Source organism: Dermacentor variabilis, chromosome 7 (genome assembly GCF_050947875.1).
Source record: "Dermacentor variabilis isolate Ectoservices chromosome 7, ASM5094787v1, whole genome shotgun sequence".
NCBI classification, from domain to species: Eukaryota; Metazoa; Arthropoda; class Arachnida; order Ixodida; family Ixodidae; genus Dermacentor; species Dermacentor variabilis.
Genome location: NC_134574.1, coordinates 173,399,186 through 173,412,123, shown reverse-complemented (window position 1 = coordinate 173,412,123; position 12,938 = coordinate 173,399,186). Strand labels below are relative to the sequence as shown.

The 12,938-nt window shown below is 47.4% G+C and overlaps 1 protein-coding gene across 1 annotated transcript in view; it reads left to right on the top strand.

Annotated features, from left to right (window-relative positions):
• LOC142588933 (uncharacterized) overlaps positions 1 to 12,875 on the top strand; it is a 119,757-nt gene extending 106,882 nt beyond the window's left edge. Inside the window, exon 7 of the mRNA XM_075700744.1 lies at positions 8,919 to 12,875. Coding sequence (XP_075556859.1) covers positions 8,919 to 9,274 — 356 coding nt within the window. The 3' untranslated portion in view covers positions 9,275 to 12,875. The remainder of the gene's footprint in view (positions 1 to 8,918) is intronic.
• Positions 12,876 to 12,938: the final 63 nt, after the last annotated feature.

The following is a 12,938-nucleotide window of genomic DNA, read 5'->3' as shown; positions in this document are numbered from 1 at the left end:
AGCACCGGGCCGCTGACAGAAGCCTTGGCCAAGCTGTCTGCAACCTCATTCATAAATACGCCTTTGTGCCCAGGTACCCATATTAAACATAAACTTCGCAAATGGCTTGGAGCCAGTGCGTACAAAGTTTTCAATGTGTCTGACTCGCCGGGAGCAGTAAGTGAGGTGCACAGCGACAAAGAATCTGTGATTATTACCGCGGTTGTCCTGGAATATTGTAGCTTTCGTAAAGCTAATACAACAGCTAGGAATTCCGCTAGGTATATTGGAATGGAGTCGGGAAGCCGAATAGAAAAATACCAGTCTAATGATGATGAAAAAATTCCAACTCCTGCCTTTTCCTCACTCTGCGAAGCATCCGTTGCTATAATTACGTTAGTGTGGAGTTGATTCAAGTGATCCTGGAGTAAGCCGTTAAGAATATGGGAGGGAAGCTGCTTTACGTTATTTGGGTATAGGTCATCATAAGTAATATCTAGTGAATTTGAGATGCTGTTTTCCATGATTACATCACTTATATTTATGTCTAACGGATTCAATAACGATTGTGACTTGTGGCGTGTGAAACCGTGGCCATCTGACTCCAAAAATAAATGGGCTCGTTGTTTGATGAAGATGGACTGGGATCTTCTTAGTGGGGATTCATAGAGCCTTATGAATGTTTGAACGGTGAGTATTTTGAATCTCATTTCAAGGGAAGGTAATCGTGATTCCTTGTAGAGCACAGCGTTGGCTACAAACTCTGGCAGCCCCAGACATAAGCGAAGCGCTTCCTGTTACAGTAAAACTAGTGGGCGTAGCTTGTAAGCCGCGGCGCTGGAGAATAACACACAGCCGAACTCTAGTATAGGTCGGAAATCATTGAGTGTGTCTCTGCACATGCCCCATCGATAATTGCTTATCCTTCTTAATATCCCCATTGCACGAGAAGCTTTTGAAGTTATATGTTCAGTATGCTGACGCCAATCAAGATTTCTATCATAAATAATTACAGGGTACTTGACTTTTTCCACTTGTGGGATAGAGGAGTGACGGTATGAGAGGGATATAGTAACTGGGTCTTGTAGGGCAAAGACAAGAACGGCACTTTTATTTACATTAAGGGACAAGCGAATACTGCCCAGCCATGCTTCTAGCTCGCATAAGTATTCCTGTAAGCATTCGTACAGTGACTGAATATCACTTTCTGAAGCAAAAAACGCTATATCATCAGCGTAAACGTACGTGCTTACATTCTGATGATACGGAATGGAGCTGAGTGGTATGTTAAACAACAGCGGGGACAAAACTGCACCTTGAGGAACCCCGTGCGTTTGTCTGAATTTTCCTGATGAAATTCCACTTTGTGCACAGTAAAACACCCTGCCCTGCAAGAACTCTGCAGTCCACGTCGCGAAGTAGCCAGGCAATCCAATATCCTGCATCCTCTTTATTAATAAAGGGTATTCCACACTATCGTATGCTTTAGAAATATCTAATGTAACTAGGGCAGCATACTGTTTTTGGTAATGAGCCAAATGAATTCGGCTTTCTAGGTCGACATGTGCGCACCAAATGGACATCCCTGGTCTAAATCCAATTTGGCAGGGGCTCAATAATTCTCTTGTGATCACAAACTTAACCATACGTGCGTTTGATAATCTTTCTATTAATTTTACAAAATTTGATGTTAGAGAGATAGGCCGAATATTGTCTGGGACATACCTTTTGGTTTGGTCTTTCAGCAGAGGAATCACCTTCGCAATTCTCCACACAGGAGGGAACCACGCATACTGTACTGAGTAATTTACGGCATCTAACAAGCCGTTACGAGCGACTTCAAAGACAAGTTTAATCATCCTCGTAGTAAGTCCATCGGGACCTGGAGCTGCAGCTGGTAAACAGGAAACGGCTTGGGACAATTCTGCCATAGAAAACTCTTCGAAATCTTCTGAAGTGCCCTGTCCGTGAGGAGAGAAGGGAAGAGAGGTAGCGAAGCGGGTCTCTAACCCTGGCGTGATTACACTTAGAGAGTCAGCTTTTTCACTTATGGTTAAAACTACCGACTCCCAGTTCAAGGGGCGTGGAATCATTTTTTGGGATCTCAAAAACCGAAATAATGCATGCTTATTATTTGCTTTTGAAAGGAATTCGAAATTTCGGACATTGTAATCGTCTTTTGCCTTAGACACCGTTCTTTTAAATGTTCCAGCAAGGAATTTATAGTTGCTCCAGTTTTTCGGAGACTGGTTATGCATGAGTTGTTTCCATGCAGCTTTACGTCGCTTGTAGTCCCGCGAGCAATCTTCATTCCACCAATTTGTAGAAACAGTGTTTTTGCGTGCCTTTAACTGGAACTCTGATATTTTGCGCGAAGTGTCAATGATTGAGCAATATCCTCAGCTCTCAACGGAGAATTCTCCATTGATTTGAAAGTGGTCTGCAACCATTTTTTAAATGTACCGTAATCCACAAAAGAGTGTATTCGAGCCTCCACGGTGGACTGCGGACCTACTACTTCAAACACAACAGAAGAATGATCGCTGGTTGTCCCGACATTCACCGTTTCCCATGCGGATATGGGAAGACCTGGACCTGAGATTGTAAGATCCAGCGCAGATCTAACCTGTCCGCGAAGAAACGTAAGTGATCCTGAATTTTGACACGAAAAGCTATTTGTGATTGCCCATCCCATAGTCGCTTTCCGCACAGGTCTGTCCTGGATCCCCATGATACATGATGAGAGTTGAAGTCACCTGCCAAAACTATATCTTTACCGCATTTTGCCATAACCGAGTCTAGTGGGTGTGTATCCTGCACACCCGAGGGAAAGTATATATTGACTAACAAGGAAGGCCTGCTGCCAGGGAGAGTAATTTCTGCTGCTAGAATTTCACATTCTGGAGACATCAGCTGGAATGATATATTTGCCCTGTGGCAAAACTTGCTTGAGACCATAATTAACAGTCCCCCACCTCTAGATGGGCGATCTAGGCGAAAGGAGCTAAAATTGCGCAGAGAAAATTGTTTTTCAGGGGATAACCAGGTTTCTTGCAGTAAAATTACATCTGGGGAAATTTGAGAACATAGAACGTTTAAATCAGTAGCAGTTCTGTATAGCACATGCATCCAGGCCCTTGCATCTCAAGGGCACTGTTAAAGCAGTAGTGCTTCTCTCAAATATTTACCTATGACGCATTTTACTATATCATCATTATTTCACAATGTATCTTTCTTGTTCATTGTACAGCTCCTTAAGCATCGGCATCATTTTGTCTCACCTAGATCTTATGCACTTTACAGTGTGTTTTAGGTCCCTTTACAGCCACGTAACGTCCACCTCTCGCATCATAGTCACACAACGAACTCATTAACACGGGCCTGGCGCTCTTTGGCCACATTTGGCCCTTGCGCCACAAAGCATCATATTCATCATCTGCCGCAGTTCTTGCAGTTCACGGCAGAGCACGTCTTCCCTGTGCTCTTCCACATTTTCAATAAATCAGACAAAGCGATTCCCGGTTTCCCAGTGGAACGTTGCTGGACATATCCACTATACCCCTCGTGTGCCGACTGAAATGATGTTCTCGGCATCGGCTACCCGCTTTTCTAACACAAAACAGAGCACACCGACATCACACTGCAAATCATCAGAGGCAGCGGGGACCTTGGTGCATCCGCCGCCATGCTATGGTGGCTAGAATGGCCATTCTGCAGCTATGGTGGCGCTAGCACAGTGTGATGATGATTTATTGGTATCTCCTTTGAAATCGGGCGACAGAAAATAGCCTGCTTTTTTAGTCAGGAATGCTCCCTATCATGAAATTAATTCTGTCATTTTATTGCGATAACAATTATGTAGACAAACAGTGACAACCAAACACACAGTGATGTGTTCGGTTCTTCTATTGCCGATGACCTTACACCGGTACTGCGGTCTCAGCTTTGTGCCTCTTAAAATGATTTCGTTCTTCTTTCGATGTAGGGCTATTGTTCCCTAGGCCGGACGTCAACTGTTACAGATCGCATCGACACTGACTCGCAACCGCTATTGCGGCAACGTCCGTATCGTGTATCTCCTCCAGAACGTCGCATAATCAGCGAACAAGTTGAAGACATGCTTCGCCGCGAGGCGATAAGACCTTCCAACAGTCCATGGGCATCCCTTGTCGTCCTTCTTACGAAGAAAGATGGTTCTGTGTACAGTGTATTAGAATTGTAGTTCTGTGCGGTTTTGTGTGGACTACCGCCTCAACAAGACCACTCGCAAGGACGTCTACCCTCCCTCGCGCCTAGACGATGCGATTGACAGTCTACAAGGCGCAGAATTATTTTCATCTCTAGATGTGCGCTCAGGGTATGGGCAAGTACCCATGGCAGACCCCGATCGGCCGAACACAGCTTTTGTCACACCTGAGGGCTTATACGAATTTACTGTAATGCCTTTTGGACTTTGTAATGCGCCCGGAACTTTTGATCGCATGAAGGACACAGTTCTGCGCGGCTTGAAGTGGCACACCCGCTTGTGCTATCTTGACGACATTGTTGTTTAAGAGCATTTGCTCTTATTCATCACGTTTCTCGATTTCTTGGGGTCTGCTACAGCCTCCCTACGGCGTGAAATTTTCAGTTCGAGGAATTCCAGATGGCGGCCCCCATAATAATCGATATAGCAGCCCAATTGGTGATTGATTGGTGACGTCACTGTTATATCCAATATGGCCGCCAATTCATGACGTCACTGATAAATCCAAGATGGCGGCCCCCATAGTACATCAATAGCAACCCAATCGGTGACGTCACGTGACTTTGACGTCATAATCCAAGATGGCGGCAAAATTTTGGTGCTAATGATGACGTCCTAATCCAATATGGCGGATAAAAGTGGATCCACGTGATTATGACGTCAGATTCAAAGGTGTCGGCATAGTTTAGGAATCTCAAATTCCAGATGGCGGCTAAATTCGGGTGCCAATGATGACGTAATTTTCTAATATGGTGGCTAAAAGTAAAACCACGTGATTGTGACGTCATAATAAAAATGGCGACATCGTTTCGTAATCCGAGATCGAAGATGGCGGTCAAATTCGGGTGCCAATGATGACGTAATGGTGCAATATGGCGGATAGAGGTGGAACCACGTAATTATGACGTCATGGGACGAAATGGCGCCATAGTTCCGGTTTCCCAAATCCAAGATGGCGGCTCTCGGTGTGACGTCATGGCCGAGGTGGCAGCCACTAAAATTCGTTGTGCTGCTGACTAACATTTTCTGGTGCTGACTTTACCACGCACATTCAAAGGCTCCGGTCTGTTTTAACGTGCTTTTACAAACGCAGGGCTACAACTAAACCTAAATAACTGTGCCGATTTGCTGCTCAGCAGCTAACAATTCTATTTTACGTCGTACCCAAGCATGGAATTCTACCCGATCCAGCCAAACCTCGGGCCGTCGCCGAAGTCCGTCAGCCAAAGTCCGTCAAACAATTGCGCATTTTCATAAATCTCTGCTCTTACTTCAGACGCTTCATTCGCAATTTCGTCGCCATCATATCGCCCCTGATGAAGAGAAGTAACGGGCCCTCACTTCGTGGTCGTCCGAGTGCAACGAGCCCTTCGCAAAGCTCCGCCGTTTGCTAATGTCTGCGCCAATTTTGCGCCATTACGACCCGAGAGCCCCTACCGAGGTCCACATAGATGCTAGTGGTGTTGGCCTCGGCATTGTTCTTGTCCAGCGCAAACAAAGGTTTCCTGAATATGTCGTGGCTTATACAAGTTGTACATTTACGAAAGCTGAGACAAATTACACTGCGACAGAAAAAGAATGCCTGGCCATCATCTGGGCTCTTACTAAGTTCTGGCCTTATCTGTATGGCCGTCCATTTGATGTAATCATGCACCACCATGCATTATGTTGGTTTTCGTCCATAAAAGATCCCTCAGACCGTCTTGCCTGATGGCACTCCGCCTGCAGGACTTCGACATCCGCGTGCTGTTTCGCAGCGGACGTTAGCATTCTGACGCCGACTCCCTCTCGCGCTTTCCCTTGCCTGACGACAATGCCTGCTGCTCACTATCTCCAGTTTGCCGTTTCTTCGATCGACTTTACCGCCATCGCTCCTGAGCAGCGCAAGGACAATTGGATTGCCTCCCTTATAGTCTTGCTTTCTGGTTCATCAGAGCAACCAACCACTCGCACGTTGCGTCGTCAAGCTCCCGATTTCGCCATTCGCGAAAACTTGCTTTACCGACGCAATTATAACTCCGACGGGTGACAATGATTGTTAGTAGTATACCTCGCAGTCTGCGTTCCAAAATGTGCACAGCTTTCCACGCTGATCCACAGTGGGCACACTCGGGAGTTCTCAAAACTTATCAAAGTCTTCGACAGCGGTACTACTGGCGAGGGATGTACGCGGCCGACGGCTCCGGGCGACGTTTTTACAATTGCTAGTAGGTACAGCGGGGCGGGGAGCTTCTCGCGGCGCTCGGCGTTCCTGCGCAGGCGCGAGTAAGAGTCGGAAAATTTGGAGGCCTTTGCTCCTCGAATATGTGACTGCCTAGGCACTGCAGAAGAGGTTTCTAAGCGTGTGTTGTATGCGTTTGTCCCCTAGACATGCCGGCATTGCGGAGTGCGGTCGAGTTTCTTTACACTCCGCCGCTGGCCGCGCGTGCGGTGAGGTAGTGGGCACGGACGCCCCCATTTGGTGATCGCTGTGTCTGAAGGGACAAGGTTCTGACTGTCGTTGTATAAGTCGCGGGTCGCTTTTTTCGTCGCGACGATAGATTGCGTTTTTTACAAGCACTGCTCCAGGAGGGCGCATGTAACCGGAAACGGAGGCCTCAGGAGAGCACCTGAGGTTATAATAAAGCAGGCAGCGCAGGATCTCCAGGTTGCCGCTTTGGTGTCCTGGAGGCGCCGCCAATAATGCGAAATAGTGACACATTGTTTCAATTAGTAAAAAACACGACTGAATAAATATATTTACGTCCAGCCGCCAACTTGTGACGCTGAGTTCAGCACTACAGTGCCCCGCGGTTTCTGCCGGCACGCCTACACTCTTAAGCAAAATTACACCCTTTTGCCACACAAGAATAATCGTCATCTGTCGTGTCCGCGTTCTTTTTCTTTAACGCGGCGAGCCCGGTACTTTCCAGTAACGAACGGCATGCGCGTTATAAGCATGACATAGCATTCCCGACAGGAAAGTAGCGGGCACGGCGTTTTCAAGAGAGGAAGCGCAAGCAAGGCAGATGACGATCATTGTGTGGCAAATATACACGCCAATCACCAAATTTATCAAGTGCGTGATCTGGCCGCACGAGAGTCAGGGCGAAGCTTGGCGTCACTCAATGCACTCTCAGAGCAGGCATTCCATGGAGATAGCCCGTGGTTTGGCCCCGCAGCCGCTCCTGCGCCCGGAGACGTGGACCGAGTATTTTTGATAGCAACTGTACAGCTACGTTCAGTAGTTCGCTCGCTCTTGCCCCGATTGTCAGCGCCAGAAATATTCACCCCGGCTCGCGCCAGCCGTTCTGCAACATTTACCTTGCCCTACCCGGCCGTTCGGGCGCGTCGGCATCGATTTGTATGGCCCCTTCCCCTGACATCGGCTGGAAACCACTGGGCCATTGTGGCAGTCGACCACCTCACGCGGTACACCAAAACTGCCACCGTCCCGGCAGCTGCAGCGCGCGATGTTGCCTCCTTCCTGCTGCGTCGATTCATCCTGCGCCATGGGCCGCCTCAGAGACTGCTCAATAATCGCGGACGTGTCTTCCTGTCGGAAGTAGTTGAAGCCATTTTTAAAGAGCGCCACGTTGTTCATCGCGCAACCACGGCGTACCATCCTCAAACCAATGGCCTTACAAAACGCTTCAACGGTACGCTCGGTGACATGTTTGCCACGTACGGCGCCTCCGACCAGACAAATTGGGACGCCATTCTGGCCTTCGTAGCCTACACGTAAAACACGGCTACTCAGAGCACCACCTGCTTTTCACCCGTTTTCTTACTGTATTTTCGGTACCCATCGCACACGTACCGTCGACATAATTCTACCATACCGGCCGGATGCGCCTGAATGTGCGCCCATTTCTTCCACGGCAAGACATGCTGAAGAGTGCCGCGATCTCGCACGGGCCTTTACCTCCAATGACCAAGAGCGCCAGAAGAGCACTCGTGGTGACACCACTTCTGCGCCCACCTTCCTTCCTGGAGCGCTTGTGTGGCTCTCGGTTCCTTCCACTGCACCTGGTCTCTCTTCAAAACTACTGCCCAAGTACGAAGGGCCCTACCATATCGTCGAACGCGCATCCCCCGTCAACTGCGTGATCAAACCCGTTGAACCGTCTTGGGACAGGCGCTGTCGCGGACGAAACATTGTCACCGTCGAGCGCCTCAAGCCATACTATGATCCATTCATAGTAAGGAGCTGTTAGGTCGCCGGACGGCTCCGTTTTCGTTCCAGCGCTGTACTGGGCCATCATCTCCAGCGCTTTTGTCGGGGAACGCAGCTCGTGCAATCCGTGCCCTGCCCTAACGGTCGACCCAAAACGCTGGTAATGAACAAACACCTTTACTATATATATATATATATATATATATATATATATATATATATATATATATATATATATATATATAATATGTGTGTGTGTGTGTGTGTGTGTGTGTGTGTGTGTGTGTGTGTGTGATCCGTCAGTTGCACTGCGTCTCTCGATGAGGCAGGACCTTTGTCGATTGAGCTCCTGAACAACACTTTGCAATGCGGTGAACAGGGTTTAAATCATGGATCCGAGACCTTAAAGAGGTGCAACGTAAATCTAACGCATTTCTCCCGCATTGTGCCGCTAGATCGTCACTGAATGTGTTCGTGCGTGTTTTAGCCCAGCAACTCGCCTCGCCCCCACCATGTATGCCCTTTTCGTCCTCGCAGCGGTGTGCTCGCCCAAATGCCATCACGAGCATGGTTACTGCGCGCGGCCGAACGAGTGCCGATGCCGAGTCGGTTGGATGGGCGAGAACTGCAGCCAGTGCTGTCCGTACCCGGGTTGCCGCCACGGCTCGTGCAACAAGCCCTGGGAATGCACCTGCGAGCCAGGCTGGGGCGGAATGCTGTGTGACAAGCCTCTTCCAGCCGCGTGCGAGGCGACCGACCCGCCACCATGCGTCGAGGGTAGCACGTGCATCGACATGCCAGACGGCGGCTTCAAGTGCGCCTGTCCAGAGGGCGCGCAGGCGTCAAATTGCACTGCCGCCACCTCGGATCGGCGGGTCACGATGCTGCGGTAGCGCCACCACAAGGCGGCGGTGATGTTGTGAAGCGTGTGTGCCTTATTATTTATTGTTTGGGGGGAAAGAGATTGTAAATACAGCGGCGTCGATGTCTGACACTTGCTTTACTGATCTGTCTAATCAGTTAAGCAGCCAGTCATAGACGCAAAAATTCTCGGTCGACCAATATTTCATCAGTCGCACGAACACACAGCCTGCTTGTTCCATCTGCGAAGTTGCTTTTCGGCTGTCCGACCAACTTATCAAACAATCAATCTATCCACCTGTCATCAGCCAATCAACCATTCTGTTACGTTTGCCATTTATACTGCGCAAATCTCCGGCACTATAGGTGGCAGAAATAGACTTCACTGCGTTTTTGCCGCTTTGTGTGCTCCAGCCACTCCTACAGCAAACGCCCACCATGATTGTTAGTTCATTAGAGTCATTTTATAAATCAGTGTATTATCTTAGCCGATCAAACGTCGATGCACTCATTTAGTGAGCGTGCCGATAATTTAACCGGAAGGTCAACGTGTGAACATCGCACAGCCGATAAAGATAACATGCGCGTTAGGTTGTTAATCTAACTAGGGGACACTGCGTCGATCTATTGATTAGTAACTCATGCGAGAACGTTGTTCTCACCCACATTATGCAAATTCCTCAATAGGTTAACTCGGCATTCATTCTACTAAACCTACCATACGATCAAACGACCTCGATCTGTATTTAAATGTTCAATCTCTCAAAAGAACGGTCTAATCAAAAACAGTGCATTACAATGCTGCGCTTTTTAAATGCAATATGATGTGTCATTGATTACTGAAATTGGGTTAAGAGACTTAGATTCAGCCTTATCGGCCTTAGGTGCACGTTAAAAGGAATTGGATAATAAAGCATTATTTTCAAAATAAATCTTGAATACCATTAACTCCAGCATGTCTCCATAAGTATTTTTTCCTGGAATGCTAAACTTAAGACCGAACTAATTAGTGAACATTATAGCTCCGAATCTTCATTTCACCGTCGAATCATTTCGTGTCTCCAGGCAAATTAGGCCGTGTAGCTGGCGCTTTCATGCGGCAAACTGAGCTGTCATCCTCGCAGCTCAGTTTTAGTATTAATATCTTTCGCGAACGCGATACTGGTTGTTGAGCCATTTCCGTGACGTCATGCCGCCCTCGACCGCGTAACGTCTGACATATGAAGAAGACAATGCCACGTGGTAAAAAATAAGATTCGCCTGACTTTTATCTCACTGCACTTTTTTTGTAGCCTCAAGAGATGAAAGAAATATTAGCGCCCAATAAAACACTGCATGGCGTCAGTTTGACGGTTACTGGCTGCGATCGAAACAGCGCACACGTGCAACAGCCATCGCGCAACGCTTATATGCCAGCAGCGGGAAGCAGAGCGCTGCCGTACCTCCACCAACCGTTGCCGATTGAGCTTCTCTATCGTTGTATCAAATTTATTGAGCAATAAAGAAGGCAACGTCAAATATCGTAGGAACCCTCGACGCGCCTTGCAGGTTATGGGGGTGGCCTTGCGGAGTCTTCCTGTGGACTACGGTACTAAGCTGTGTGCGACAACTTTGAAAAATAAACAACGATCGTTAATCGCTTATAGCACTCTTCTACGATAATTCTTCTAACAAGCATCACGAGATTCGCATGGAAAAGGCAAGCGACTCCAGTAACGCGCAAAACACGATTCACCTTAGATTAAGGAGGTAATGGAAGAAAGACGCGTGCGGGAAACGTGTCCCACTGCTTTGGTGAACATGATCACGACATAGTATACCCGTGCCAGAACGCCTTCCTTTGCAGCAGCAAGCGCGCGCCTGCATTCTTGGATATTAGCGGTGCGGCATGCTACACAAACACATCATGTAGAGGGACGCTAATTTCGCACCCACCACACATTCACTGCGGCATATCAGCCGCGTGGTGCATCCAGGCCAGCTTACGTGAGGTACGCGTTAAAACGAAACGGAATAAAGAACGCGCAATCCATCCGTAAAAACGTTTCGTAAGCGCGATCAGTGCCAAACAAGCAAACATGTTGCGCGGGTGCTCGAACGGCCAAACGCTGTGTTGGCCTCGACACGCAGCTTAAAATGAAGGAACGCAGTGGTCGAGGTTTTTTCTGTCTTGATACATACAGTGTGCCGTCATTCATCATGGGCGGCGAGCGACTGTTTAGAAGCACGACATAACTTCATTAACATTTCTGTGTTCAGATTTCTCAAGCTGTGTAGTGCAGTGCGATCCACAGTGCGGCGAGGTCGCCGAGCGCACGAAGAAAATTCTACGGCAATGGCTGTGACCTGCTTCACAAATAGTGCACAATTGCTGCACCCGCCTGAACTCGTGGAGGCAGTTTGCGCTGCCCAGTTTCGCTGTTCCTTAAAGGCACGATGAATGAATCTAATATCGGAGGAGAGATTCTCTGTCGCCGAAAACGAGGCGAGATATGCGGCTAAGCATCCGTGTGCTTAGATTTAGGTGCACGTTAAAGAACCCCAGGTGGTCGAAATTTCCGGAGTCCTCCACTACGGCGTGCCTCATAATCAGAAAGTGGTTTTGGCACGTAAAGCCCCATAATTTAATATGTGGCTAAGCCACGATTAATTTCATGGACCCAGTCCCCGTCTTGCCACAGATTATGGCTCATTTGAGCTGCTACGCAAAAAGAATTGAGTTCGAAAGCAAACGAATAGTCGTGGCGAAATCTTATCGTAGACCCTCTCCCAAAAAATAAACAAGCGATAACGCTAAAATATAGCAAAATTGGCAACTGATGGGACGCTATTGGTGCTCTTTCGACACCGAATCTTTAAAAAAAGAGATGTTAAGCATCGTATTTTTTTAATAATGCTGGAGCCTTTTACTCTCAATGAACATGTGGAAATATACAACAAAACGATTATTACCATTGGACTGGTGTAACGTTTGTATTTAGCGTTCGTTTAATATGCAGGTTGTCTCCAGGGTTTCTAGCACCACTTCCTTAGCGCTGTTCAATCAACTGTGATGTCATTGTGCACGCGACTTATATTTCTTTCCGAAATCAAGACCAAAAGCACATTACTGGAAATTGGGTTCATAAATCTGAACGGAATTGTGAAATTCTCGGCTGTCCTTAGCAATTAAGAGTGACAGTTATATCTATAGGTTATGCTCTAAGAATAGAACAATTAATTATGAAATCTAACTCTTCTATCCCAATTTATTGATAAATCATTCTTATTGCAAAGCTGTTACAAACGACATTCACTTTATTGACCTAAGCACAGTGAGCTTGTCGACTAATCATGGCAGTAGATGGAACATCTCAATCGGCTTTTACGCGAGAAAAAACTAATGGAAAGGAACGTCCGCAATATATTTGTTAGAGTAAGGATCCAAGTTGATGGCAAATGTACTTTAAGAAAAAAAACGTGAAGCCGCTTATTTATGCGCCTCTGAATTACTAAATGACTGGCATTAAAACATGTGGCAAACAAAGGAAAACCTGTTCGCGACATGCTTCTCAACTGCGCTGTTCATGTCGACCGCCGCCATGGCGAGCTACCCCTTCGAATAGATGGGTTGGCATAATGAAACTTGCATCTCTGAGCTGTATGTATTTATTATTTATTACATTAAAGACGCAGTTGCGAATTTCTCTCCGTGTG